This window comes from Brassica napus, chromosome C4, assembly GCF_020379485.1.
Source record: "Brassica napus cultivar Da-Ae chromosome C4, Da-Ae, whole genome shotgun sequence".
NCBI lineage: Eukaryota > Viridiplantae > Streptophyta > Magnoliopsida > Brassicales > Brassicaceae > Brassica > Brassica napus.
The window spans coordinates 39,078,895-39,093,214 of record NC_063447.1 but is presented as its reverse complement, the minus strand read 5'-3'; the positions used below and the strand labels follow the sequence as shown (position 1 = coordinate 39,093,214).

General features: G+C 34.3%; 2 protein-coding genes across 3 annotated transcripts; both read right to left on the bottom strand.

Moving 5' to 3' along the window:
* Positions 1-69: 69 nt before the first annotated feature.
* On the bottom strand, positions 70-1,021 carry LOC106390739 (rubredoxin). Its single transcript, XM_013831262.3, has one exon. It carries the CDS (start codon positions 732-734, stop codon positions 174-176), a length of 561 nt encoding a protein of 186 aa, XP_013686716.1. The 5' UTR covers positions 735-1,021; the 3' UTR covers positions 70-173.
* Positions 1,022-3,937: 2,916 nt separating this feature from the next.
* LOC106390738 (acyl-coenzyme A oxidase 4, peroxisomal) lies at positions 3,938-7,088 on the bottom strand. Of its 2 annotated transcripts, none has more exons than XM_013831261.3 (13): positions 6,935-7,088; positions 6,528-6,632; positions 6,358-6,464; positions 6,173-6,250; positions 5,970-6,093; positions 5,770-5,843; positions 5,626-5,685; positions 5,429-5,538; positions 5,029-5,188; positions 4,831-4,907; positions 4,587-4,758; positions 4,386-4,478; positions 3,938-4,307 (listed from the first exon to the last, which is right to left on the bottom strand). In XM_013831261.3, the coding sequence occupies exons 1-13, from the start codon at positions 6,960-6,962 to the stop codon at positions 4,176-4,178; spliced, it is 1,320 nt and encodes a 439-aa protein (XP_013686715.1). In that variant the 5' UTR covers positions 6,963-7,088; the 3' UTR covers positions 3,938-4,175. The 2 variants fall into 2 exon arrangements, with proteins under 2 accessions (XP_013686715.1, XP_022556705.1); XM_022700984.2 differs by having other exon boundaries at positions 6,358-6,458.
* Between the last annotated feature and the right edge of the window lie 7,232 nt (positions 7,089-14,320).

Sequence of the window (14,320 nt, the reverse complement as noted above, 5' to 3'; positions counted from 1 at the left end):
AAAAATAGTTCAGTCTTCTGTTTAGGCCATCGATTCTTAATTGTTGTAGTTATCTATTTCTCCAGCCTCTAGCAGAATCCAAATGTATAATGTAGCTTCCGTTTATAACGGAACAAATGGTGTATGACATTGATAGATATTGTAATAATAACATGATAGTAAAACAAGAACAGTTATTGGATGAAATAGCCACTCAAGAAGAGCAAGAAGAAGAGGAAGAGACTCCCGAAGATCAGAGCTGTCTTCTGACCAGAGGTAAGTTGATTACCACCAAGTCCATATTGTTGATTCTGAGCAAAACCAGCGATCTCAACCATTTTACTCTCGAAGAAACTCTGAGCTGCTCCACAAGTTGGACATCTCCAATCTTCAGGCAACTTATCAAACTGAAACCCAGGAGGGATCGGGTACGATGGGTCACCCGCGGACTCGTCGTACTTGTACCCACACGATCTGCACTCGTAGATTCCAGTGTTCAGAACAGCGAATTTCTCCTCCTCTCTTCTTCGAATCTCGACCGCGTCTTCTTCGAGTTCGGGCGTTGTGGCGGAGTCGTCTCTTGAAACGGTTGAGCAGCGGGAAGGTGTGGATTGGTAAGTTGGGGTAGTGAAGACTTTGTGGTGAAGCTGTTGTTGTTTCTTGCCATATCTGAGAAACTGTGTCCGTTTGAGGGAAAAAGAAGAAGAAGAATGGAACTGAGCGATAGGAGAGAAGGAGGACACAGCAGTCGCCATGTTTTTCTTCGTTTAGTTTTTGGGTTTGTTCATTGTTTGGAGAGAAGAACGGGATCCACTGGACAAGGGAGAACTGAGAAGAGGTAGAGGAACGAAGGCTTGGATAAGATTTTTGAAAAGCATCGTGGCACCACGTGGACCAAAACTCTTCATGATAATCCTTTTTCTTTTCTTTTCTATTTTTGTCACTGATAATCTTATTTCTCTGTATACTTAAAAATATTCCTCGATTCCTTCCTATTTTTTTCTCTACTTTATCAATAAAGATATAAATAAAGGTATGTTTATAAAATAATTTATATATATTTGGCTATTTAAAATTAAATATAACATATTTAAATACATAAATTGCATTTTGGATATTTGAATATACATTCGATTCTCAGTTTTGCTTTGATGTTTTCGTTTTTTCAGATATAGAAAAATAAGAATCGTTCCAAATATTGTGTGCACTAATTTGGTTTCAGTCAATTTTTTTTATTCAGTTTGGTTCTGTTTTTATCCGAATGTCCTAGTTTCGCCATGCTCATTATAGGTCACTGGCAGTATTTTTAAAACCGGACCGATCTGATGATTGAACCGAGTTCGACCATGAACCGGATACATAACCGGATTGGGTTTAATAATTGGTTTGACCATGAATCGTCTTGTAGCCAGATTAGATTTTATAGTTATTAAACTGATAAAAACCATTTAAAACTATCAAAAATATTTAAACCATCCATATAAACATAAAACTAGTTTATATTGACAATGTTTATGTTTTAAATTCATTTATATTTTTATTATGTATCATCTTTACTAACATTATTTTTTTAATTTATACATTTGAAATATATTAACCCAGATTATTGAACTAGATTTGACCCGGTTGAACCATATTGAACCGTGACCCAAAAATTATTCGGTTCAGTTTTCAGTCCGGTTTTAAAAACACTGGTCACCGGAGAGAACCAAGTTCAGTTACTGAACGTTTGATGTCCCATTTACATACTTTCAAGTCGAAGAACTACAACACTATTGAAATTTGAAGGAAGTGCATTCTAAAAAAACTCAGTGAATTGGTTTCTCTGCCTAGAACCTCAAGCACATGTCAGCTTTGGTCGGATTGGGGAACGATTGTAGTAGCATGTTCATAGAATTCCAGAAGGATTACGACTAAAAGTTAGATGTGTTTGAAGCTCTTATAGCTTCTTTATGTTCTTGCTCTTGCATGTTTTCAAGAAGATTAGAGGAAAGAGATTGTATTGTAGTTGTCTTGAGGATTTGGTTTCTTCACCTCAACACTATCATTATGAAGACAATATAAATTTCTCCTCTGTTTTTTTTTCTTTCCATTGCTATATTTAAAAGAACATTGATTCAAGCAAAACATATTAAAGTGGACTTCTATTTCAAAAATGGATAAATGGTTTTTGATGAAAACTCGTTTTATATAGAAAAATCTAATAAATTTTATATATACTTCTCTAGTATAAACTAATCATATAGCTACGAAATAGTCACTAGGGGTTAGTGACTGAATTTCAAAAAAATAATCACGAATAGGTACGAAATACAGAAACAGTGAAAAACATGACTAAACGTGTCACACAAATCTGATATAGTGATATAGAGTTTCAAATCTCAAATTTAAAGCAGAGACTAGGCCTGACATTTGGGTCCCAATTGAGTTTCGATTTTTTCCAAAGGGGTTTCGGTTTTTCGGTCAGTTCCATTCGTGTTATATGAAAGTTCGGTTTGGGATCGGTTCGGGTCCTATCAAGTTTTAGTAAATTTTCAAAAATCCATTACAACCTGATGTACTTTCGGGTTCGTATCTCAATCGGTTCTTCAGTTTAAAAATACTAGATTTGCACCTTTTTGTAACCAAAACATAAGTCAAATCGGTTCTTCGGTTTGAAAGTACCTGATTTTTTACCTATTTTGTAACCAAACCATAAGTAAAATCGATTCAAAAATAAGAAAGGAACATCACACAGTGATCATTCAAAATCAAATTAAAGGTAAACATAGTTATTGATAGAAATAAAACCAAAAAAATAAAAACATAAAACAAAAATCAAGTTCTCATGAAATAAGAAACATTATTCAGTGAAAACAAAACCGAAATCTAAAAACTTCAAACTTCAACCATCAACCTTCGTATAATAGAGCCACCAACATTCATATATTAGATAATTATTTTAGATGTTCAATATATCTTAGTGTATTTTGGATACATGAAATTAAGATCATGTTTACTACAAGATCTTTTTGGGATTTTGAATATTTCAGATTATATCTGATATCCAATTAGGTTCGGATTCGGTTTGGATAATACCCATAAATCCGAAATACAATCGGGTTCGAATCGATTCAGATTAGTTTTTATCGAATTGGGTTCGGTTTGAGATTCCAGGTTCGGTTTATTTGCCCCCTAGCGAAGATGGCTAAATTGGATTCCGCCGACTCCGATCTTGACAGATCCATGGTTTCTGGCTGTATTAATAAGGTTCGTGTATGGAAAGCTTCTCTTGGCTTTGCCATGGTGTGGTGGCCCGTAGGAGGTGCGTGGAGAGCACGATCAAGGTCTGGTGGCGATTTTTAGTTGGAGGGAGTTTACAGCGATGGTTTCCTTTACTAACATGACGTTTTGGTTCTCTTATTTTCACTTAGATTACCATCTAGGGTTTTTAGTCATTAGTACTTTCTAGTTGCTTGGGTTTTTCTTTAAGCTTTGTTCGTTTGTCTTTGAGTTTTGAGAAGTCACTATTGTGTGGTCCTTGAGATTTCAGTGCTTGCAAGCGGATTCCGAAGCTTAAATGCCGGTTATAGCGATTTTCGTGATGGTTGAGTTGTTTTAAGTCCTTGTAGCTTCAATAAACCGGAAGCTTCTCATGACTGACAGAGACCTCAACCCTTTGTTTAATCATGCAAGTTCTTTGAATTGCATTTGTCTTGGCGAGTCAAATGTATATGATTGATTTGGAGTTTTGCTTATGGTCGTGGTGTTTTTTAGCAACAGCCGGCTTGTGGCGTTGAGTTCAAATCTTATCTAAATTGTCGACTTGGTTTATCTCTCTTTGCTCTTTAGTTCTGATGTTTCAGACTTGTAACCACCTATGTTCGGGTTTGTAATGTGTTTGGTGAATAATAAAATTTTCACATAACAGAAAAGTACTGCCAAGCACTTGTTCAATGTTGGCAACCAAAAACACAAATAACTAAAAGTAATTTATTATATCATCCTTGAACTCATTAAATGTTTTACGGAAGGATTATTCCCACCAAACTACATGCCATACACAGCACGGATCCTTTATTGCAATACAATGGTTGCATATGTCCCTTTATGCCAATATTAATTGGCGCACTTAGTGTCTCCAGGTAAATGTAAAGCTCACACATTACATTTTACCAAAGCAACTAACAGCCAACAACAACAAACACTGCACAACCTTAAAGACGGCTACGGCCCCGTGAAGCTGGGGGTTTGAAACTCGCAATCCCGGTAACTTCCCTCCCCGTCACTAAGGTGTTTATGTCGTACGTCCCTTCGTATGTAAAAATGGGTTCAAGGTCACCGAAAGCCTGCAAATAAATTTTCACGTTTATATCAATTTATCGCTATTAGCCAACCAAGTCAGATATGAAGATTAGCTCGCTCACCTTTGCCACCAGAAAATCCCCTACAACTCCATTCCCACCAAGTAGTTCCCGACCTAGCGAAGCAGTTTCCCTTGCCTTGGATGAAATCCATGCCTAGTTGAACCACATCATTGGTTATACAAATGATAGCTATGTTTGATTCCTCCACTTACTCGAGCTTAAAGAATCAGCGAAGTTGAACTTGAATGGTTTGTAGGATACCTTTCCTAAACTGGCTTGACCTGGAGTCATCTGACCCGACTCATATAGCTTGCAGAGGCGCCAACCCATCATAAACATGGCTTGAACATTGCCCAGCATCTTCACAAGCTTCTGTTGGTTTAACTGGAAAGCAGCCAACGGTGCTCCAAATTGTTTCCTCTCCATTAGATACCTTGGAAACAAAACACATTCACAAAATGAATATGCTCATATTATGGTCACTCCTTAGATCTGACTGAAATACCTGTGACACATATCGTAGACTCCCATTGATATACCAATTGGTTGCCAGGCCACCATTACACGTGAGACAGCCAGGACCTATTCAAATATAGTACATAAAAGCAGTTAAAATAGCACAAAGAAAAGAGAAAGATGTAATTTGCTTGTGGTATAATTAATACTGAAGAGCATTCTGGATTATGTGGAGGCAAAACAGTACCTTGCTTGTGTCCTGAAATGAATTTACCCCAGGTAACCGCTCCTCATCCGGAACAAAGACATTCTTTAGTAGAATGTCTCCATTCTGAACAATACGTAAACCTATTTTATTCGGGATTTTAGTAACCGTTAGGCCAGGCGCATCTTTCTGGACTAAGAATCTGTAAAACGGTAGCTGATCATTTTATTATGCAGAAAATAAAGTCTATCCGAATGAATATGGAGCCATGTATGCTATAAATTAAGGTCCATACAAAATTTATTCTTCAGTACATCCAATCATATAGCAACCTAGTTCAGCATATTAGACACTGGATTTTCATGTTGAAATCAAGAGGCACTTTATTAACTTCAAACGACCTCTACACCTAAGATCTAAAAAACCCTAGAACCTAACATACCCGTTGACTTGGTTCGTTGTCGTATTCCTAGCAATGATGACCAAAAGATCTGCAAAGGTGCTGTTTCCAATCCAACGCTTTTGTCCCTCAAGCACCCAACCTCCTTCCACCTAATGAAGTAGACAATTTGAAACAAGTCAAAACAATGAAACATTCTCGTACAAGCAACTGAGTACAAGGGCACAAGAAGGTTAAACCTTTGTGGCAGTTGTTGTCAGAGCACTTGCATCGCTTCCATTGTCAGGTTCTGTCAAAGCCTTTATACAAGTGCAATATATGTAATGGTATCAACATCAGGTTTACATAACACAAAGGGATGCAAATTGTCTCGACGTACTCACCCAACAAGTCACAGTTTTCATCTGAGCCAAATCAGGCAAATATTTCTGCTTCTGTGCTTCTGATCCACAAAGAGCTATTCTTGACAAAAAAAAACATAAGAAAATATGCTTGTACAAATCATAGTATGCTTGCTGTTTATCCAATTAAGATAAAAACTGAACACGAAACAAGCTAAGAAAGAAATATTAGGACCTCTTACCAATAGTGAGCATGCCCAAAGAGGTATGCACCAAATTAAAAGTCCCACAGCTTGCATCAACTCTAGATATTTCCGCTGTAGCAATAGCATTGGCTGTGATGGAGAGGCCAGGACATCCATAACCCTGAGAAGTCAGACCAAATTAAAAAAAAAAAAACTGAAAATCAAAGAAAATCCCAGAAACAAAAAGCACTGGAAATTACCTTGATGGAGCCACCAGCAACACCTAAAGCTCCAAACTTTGGAATGATATGGAAAGGAAACTCTGCTTTCTCCCAGTACTGATGAGTTAAAATCAAAATAAGAACAATTATGTGACACAATGATACTATCAAATAAACCCAGAGAAAAAACATCCTGAACATGAAGATGTCTATCAAACATTGACCTCAGTCATTATGGGAGCAACTTCTTTCTCCATGAACTCTCTCACCCTCTTCCGAACAGCCTGTTCCTCCGGAGTCAATAGATCATCGAAATGGTAATAGTCTGAAGCTGTGAATAAAACAGATTGAGGCCACAAAATAACAACAAATCATCCAAAGAAGAAATACTAACTGCACGGTGGGAACTTAGAGGCTGGTGTTGCTTGAGGAAACGCTACAGATATCTCCATAGCTGGCAAATCAAAATACGAACTCTTCACCTTCTTCTCAGCATTATCTGCAACACGATCAAATTCTCATCTCTCAAATCCAAAACAAATTCAATTACTCGTTGTTATCTCCTATATGCACATGCATCATCTACAAATGAAAACAGTCTGCTAATTTGAAATCGCAAACTTCGCCAATCTCTAAACACAATCTAATTTGACGGAGCCAACGATGTTACTTGTTCGATCGGTGATCGACGAACAAATTGCACAGAACGATGAAAAAATTGTCAATTTCTGGAGGATTGAAATAAGATCACAGAGGACGAGACGTGCAAATAACGATGAGAAGAAAGGGAGGAAGACGAACCACGATCTGCAGATGAGAGCACAGTCATGGCGATGATCGTGATAGGAACGAAAATCGATACAATGAGATAGAATGAAATGATACATCAATAATAATCAGGCGTCCTGATTCAAGATCCGACCCGCTCACGTGGATCTTTATTTAGAATTTATTTTCAGATAAGCTAATATTATCTGTTTTTTTTAGAAAACAAAAACTTCGAGAAAAAAACAAAAATAGCACTAAATCAAGTTTTTGTTCCCAAACTAGCACTCAAAGTCAAAAGTCACAAAAATAACACTTAATGTTTTATCAAAAGTTACAAACTTAGGGTTTAGAGTTAAAGGGTGGGGTTAAGGATTTAGGGTTTAGAGTTTAGGGTTTAGGGTTTAGAGTTTAGGGTTTAGAGTTGAGAAATGAGGTTTTGGGATAAGATTTCAAATTTTGAAAAATAAAAAAATTAAAATTTTCAAAAGATAAAATGCTATTTTGGTCTTTTTAGTTTTTGAGTGCTATTTTTGTGATATAAACTTAGAAAAGTGCTATTTTGGAGATTTGCCCAAAAACTTTTTATAGAAATGTTTTCTGAGAAAATTTATTTTTATAGATTTTTTTTCTTAGAAATATAATTTATCTTTCTTCAGTTTTTTTTTGACATAACTTATTGACTAATCACCGGTTTGTATTCAAATTAAAAAACGTATTTTGTAACCGGGAAAAAACGTTTTTAAAATTAATATGGTACGAAAACAGGTTTTTTTTTTGGAGAATGAAAGCAGATTTTTTTTGGAGGGGGAGGGGGGATGGGTGAGTTAAGATTATATACCTTTTTCTCAGAAATTCAAACTACTAAAATAAAAGAAAAAGCTAAAAAAATTGGTTTTTTTCTTGACCAGATACAAAATAAAGATTACACTTGAAGAAAAAAAAATTTAAACGGATCTTTCGATTTATTTTTATTTTTATTTTATTTTTATTAATCGGGAGATATCTCAAACCCATGGAAAAATCCAAACTAATTTTCAAGAAGAGACGCAGCCCACAAATGGAACATCTTTCTGGGCTTTAGATTTATTGAGTTTTTCTTTTGTTGCTAAAGTAAAATGTAGACGTTGCGTACGGGACCCGTCTAGTTGTGAACAATAAGGCGACGTATTGTGTCGTTAACATTTCATCAACGACAGCAGCGAACATACATTGTTGCTATTCGTTTGTAGTTATCGCATGAGATGACTATTAGTATGGAAGCTTTGAAAATTACTTTGTTAGAGAATAAAAAGATTACAAATAGTTAGCTTCATCACTTTGTCATTGAACGGTTACACATCAGTCAATTATCGGTCCTTTTTCTGATTTTTCAATACGAAAATTATTTATGTTGTAGTTGTTTTTATGTAATTTGTTCGCCTCAAAAAAGAAAATTGTTCGACTACGGCATGGAAGCTCTAATGTTTCAGAGACAGCGAGAACTTTGGCAAGCATGCACTAACAAAATAAAATGATAAACCCCTATATATTAATTAAAAATCTTTTAAAAAGACGTAGCTTCAATTTTATAATAATTAATTTTTAAACTTGATAAGGTGGCAATCTCTGATGTCTTTTTATTGCTGATGTGGCAGTATCAGAAAGAGGTTAGAAAAACCTCAGTCTATAATTATTGACCTCTAGAGAAACGCATACGGACCAAATAATGTAATACTAACGTTTTCTTCAAAACGTAACCCATAACACCGAATGTTTAGCAAAACTCATGTATAGCACAATTACAAATGATGATCATATATCGTAAGGGTGGGAGTTAGGATACACGTTCGTATCGGGTATTTCAATATAAAGGTATAAAACCCGTTCGGATATTTCTACACTTCGAGCCGGGTTCGGGTATTTTATGTTCGGGTTTGGACATTTTTGGATGGGTTCGGATATTTAAATTTTGAAGAAAAAAAAAATAAATGATTCATTTTTAAGTTTTTTGTATTTAAAATAAATTTTAACTGGTTTTCTATTTTTTTCTTAAAATAAAACAATTAATAGTTTTGGAGATAAAACTTTAAAAATAGAAAGACACTAATTTAGTTGTTGTTCTGAAAATTTAGATGCAACTTTTGTTAATGCAAGAAACAAGAGCTTGATATATATATTTAAGTGAGTAGCAGTTCGGATATTTCTATACTTCGAGCCGGGTTTGGGTATTTTATGTTCGGATATTTCTACACTTCGAGCCGGGTTCGGGTATTTTATGTTCGGGTTTGGATATTTTGTGCCGGTTCGGATATTTAAATTTTGAATTAAAAATAAATAAATGATTCATTATTTAAGTTTTTTGTATTTAAAATATATTTTAACTGTTTTTCTAATTTTTTAAAATTAAACTATTAATAGGTTTGGAGATAAAACTTTAAAAATAGAAAGACACTAATTTAGTTGTTGTTTTGAAATTTTAGATGCAACTTTTATTAATGCAAGAAACAAGAGCTTGATATATATATTTAAGTGAGTAGCAGTTCGGATATTTCTACACTTCAAGCCGGGTTCGAGTATTTTATGTTCGGATATCTCTACACTTCGAGCCGGGTTCAGGTATTTTATGTTTGGGTTTAGATATTTTGAGCCGGTTCAGATATTTAAATTTTGAATAAAAAATAAATAAATGATTCATTGTTTAAGTTTTTGGTATTTAAAATATATTTTAACTGGTTTTCTAATTCTTAAAAATTAAACTATTAATAGTTTTGGAGATAAAACTTTAAAATAGAAAGACACTAATTTAGTTGTTGTTTTGACAGATGCAACTTTTGTTAATGCAAGAAACAAGAGCTTGATATATATATTTAAGTGAGTAGCAAATAATTTTGTCCATAATTATATGTATGTTATCTAATTTTGAGCAAGAAGCATCATTAATATAAATATTTTGAATAAAATGAGAGAAGTAAACTAGAAATATAGGGTTAAGTATACTTATGATTGATTATTTTTGGATATCCATTTGGGTTCGGATATTACCCGTTTAGATTCAAATATTACCCGAACTAGTGAAATAAGTAATTTGTTTTGTTGTTCTAGAATTAGATGATTTTTAGACTGATCTGGTGAATATATACTAGACAGACATTTATATTTCGAGTCTGCACTTATATATTCTATAAGAGCTTGATATATTAGATTTGAATATTAATCTGTTAAAATAGTTTGCTGGTGATTTTTTTTCAAAATTTTGATTCTTAGACATGTATCTGGAGTGAAACTAATTTTTACAGATGTCATTTTTTTTAAATTGACACTTATTTAATTCACTGAATTCATAGAAGAAGTTAAAAAAAAGAAACTTAACTCATATCAATAAAACAAAGACGAGAATGGAAGCACAATTTTATAGAGGTAGAAAATGAATTCACTTGTGGAGAGTCAATAGTAAACAAATCGAGAGCAGAAAACCTAATCCCCTTTCGTCGTTATACAATCGATGTTGCATATTTGGTTTTGGTGATTTGTGTCAGCCGCAAAACTTAATTTTTTTGTGCATATGAAGTTTTAAAAATAGTTAAAATGAGATGTAAAACGTTAACTCTTCAACAACGATAATATATTTAAGAGACCAACATTTGTTTTCGTCATTTTATAATCGATAAAGATTGTAGTGTTGTAAAATGTTAAAACCATTTAATAAACAAACATTATTATAAAAACTCACCCCGCGCATGCGCGCGGGTTATCATCTAGTACAACAATAATAGATGAATTGGAAGGACCATCATTAAGAGAAAAGTAGTTGTTTCGTAACAAGAAAATAAAAGTATTTTTACAATAGCTATTAGCTAAGGATGAATATCACATTAACTTAAAATTAAAAACGGTTTGATTTGAGTTTGGTCGGGACTTGCAAAGTAGGACCTAACTCGTCGGTGGATCAGTTCAAATGCATTTTATTAGATCGGGAAAGAGTAAACGGTTACAAGTCGGAAATAGTGAACAGAAAAGTAAGCCAGTTCTCGGAGATCTGGCCACGAAAGTACAAGTCAGCAAAAATACAATGAGTAAAACCGTAATTTCTAGCCGCCAAGTGTGAGTTTAAATGTTCGGATACCCTATCCTATCGGTCCCCTCCTCCTTTTATAGGTCAGTCCTTTCTTCGTGTATTTTAGGTCACCTAATGGGCTTTGGTTCTTCTCGGGCCGAGTAGTTGGGCCAAACAATCGGGCCTTTGAGCCGAGCTGGCGCGCCTTGTGGAGCCGAGCTGGCGCGCCTTGTGGAGCCGAGTAAGGTAGTCTCAAGCGAGCATGTTGATATGGTCGGGAGTTGGTTAGCCGAAGTGATGTTTTTATCCAGCTTATCGGGCCTTCTATTTTATGGGCCTTGTGGAGGGATGCAATCCATCTCTACAAAAACGAAGAAAAAATAAGAATCGGATCATCTTAAACGAATTTTTTTTTCGTTCTCTAATTTTTTAGTTTTTACCGGCTTTGTAATCAACCATAGACATACCAATGACTTTGTATATGTTATAGGACCACGAAAATCCTGATTGAAAATCACAAAACAGAAAGCAGATAAAATGATAATATTAAAACTAAAACCATTTAAGAAATCGCAAGAAAATAGATGAATTCACGGAGTTGAGATTTGATCTCTTACCTTAACTCAATAAATAAGATGAAATGTGTGACTATCTATGCAATTTTTTAATTCAAGGATGCAGCCATAATGAGACTGTTTTGCAACACCCGAACATAATGATGCAGCATAGAATTAAAATAATTACTATTTATTTGTATTATCTTTATTTTAATAGTTTTCCTATTTTAATTTTTTTGTCATAAAAAAACTATTAGGGTTTTACAGATCTCCATATCTTTGCGATCTTTTCATTTTCTTGTAAGTTTTGATGATCCAAAGTGAATTGTCATCCTCATCAAGAGGTTCCACTGATGGAATGGAAGCTGACTCTTATTCTATCTTCATGGATAGCTCCTTCTCACAACATGGTGAAGTCCTAACTGTATCTTTGTCTACCACATTAGGTCGATATCTCCCCTTAAAGGTGAGAACGATTCTTTGATTCCATAGTCACCATCTGATCTACCAAAACAAGATTTTTAACATCATTCTCTTCTATCTATTGTGAGGGTTTGCTTTTTTCTCTCGACCTGGATATTGCCCTTCTATTTATGTTTTTATTAGGGGCCTTGTAATTAGATTTTGCTTTCTTAGTGTTATCTTGAGTGCTTTGTTCATGGACTTGAGGTTGGAGGAGTGTTTTTGTTGAGACTTTATCCACAAACACTTTACCCTTCGAAGAGGCAAAGGGAGCCTTCTTCCTATGAGTTGGTTTTGGACACCGGTGAAAGAACTGCCCATAATTTCCACAGTTACAACATTTTGGTGGCAATCTAAGATATTGAACTTGAATTCTCACAAAGTTTCCTATCGTGTTGCGTACTTCTACTATTTCTGGTGGAGGAGCTTCCAAACTGATTTCAACTTTTACCTTAGTGTCGCTGAAATGATAAGGATCCAATCCTGACTTCTCTGTATGCAATGGTTCTCCAGGAGCACCTGGCCACTACACTAATACCATCAAGAGAGTAAAGTTGAGGAGGAAAGTTCTTGAGAATCGTCCAAGTTGGGCCCGATGTGAGTTATGGAGAAACCATGTTACCATATGCGGACCGACAAACAGCTGTGAGAGCGCAATGGGCAGCTTGCCAATACCCGACCTAGAAGACCCATTTACGAGTTTGAACTAATGGAATATTAATCAAGAAAGACATTTCAGATATTGTCCTTGTTGTGATGTTTCCAAATTTTCCCCACGATGGATTTAAGTTAATGAAAATCATTTTTGGAGGAGGGATTGTGCCATGGTAGTAGGCCATAATGTGGTCTTTCCAAATGTCCGAAGTTTACAACAACACAAAATCCATAGCAAGAACTACCTGCGTACCGTCTTCAAAAACGTAGGGTCGAAGATCTTTTTAAGGTTTATGAGAGAGGATTTGAAACTAAAAGAATTTATAAATCCACTGAAATCCAATTTCAAATCAAATCCTTAAATAAATATATGGTGTTGAATAACACTTGACAATAAAATCTGTTTTATAATTATAGAATCAATAATGGTACATTTAAAGTTATAGAACTAATAATACTAGATTTGAATATTAATTTTAAAATCATAGAACCAATAATACTAAACTTGGCTTGATTTTCAAATCCACTGAAATACATAATAACTAATAACCACTCTTGATCTGTCTTCCAGAAAAATTCTATTTGTTTCACACCAAGCCGTAAACGACAACAGTAGAATACATAGCATTTAGATTTATACTCCTAATTAAACTTGTATTTTAATTTGATTAACTACGAATAAAATTCGTATTAAAAAACCATCAACACAGACCGAACTTTATTGCCGAGCTAATGGGGAGCACATGAACAAAAAATAAAAAGAAATGCTATACGAGATAAGTGCATTGAAACCTTGCTTTTGTAGCCTACTTGAGTTTATATTCAGATGGCCCATCATGCTATGCTTTCTCTTTCGCTTATACCATAGACTTCACGACAATTGAGGAAAAGACAAGCCCAACACAATTTACTTTTTTATAAAAAATCATCAACTACTTTTTACTCTCGAGTATCATAATAGATGAAATCTTGATCTGTCTTTTCTATTCACTGGACACAGCATAGCAAAATTAACTTTTCTAAACAAAAAATTATTAAAATATAATTAAAAATTAATTTATTTAATTATAAACAAAAATAATAAAAATACAATTGGTTACAAGTTTTTGATACAGTTAAAATTACCTAAATATGTGAAACATCATCTATTATGAAACAAAAATAATCATTTAAAACATCGAAATGGAGGAAGAATTTTGTAATAGATCACGAACTTCTTTTATATATATATGTCTATGATTTTATTTATCAGAAACTATACATTAATTCATATATACCTTGTGTGTCCCGCCCATAAATCTTGCCTTTTAAGTTATTTGACTACCAAATTCTTTAAGAGATGTAATAATTATGATTGACCAATTGTGTCTGTATTGTCTTAAATTAACAAAGACACCATGATGTAAAACTTTGGGTGGATAGCTTAGGACGCTCAAGAAATGAATATTAATGGATTTATGAGGATTGGCTGTTGTGATGATAGGATATTCTGTTATGGATTTTGTCAGTCAATTATAAGAGAATCTATATTATAATAGATGAATTTTTGTTCACTTCTCAGCGTGTTACCTCAGCGTTTTGTGGATCCCATTTTTAAAAAGTGTAAAAAAATATCAAGTCTATGGCTCGAACCCTGGTTATTGAGATATAAACACCAACATTTATACCACTAAGTTAAATGATAATTTGTACATTGATGGTCGAACCTAATAT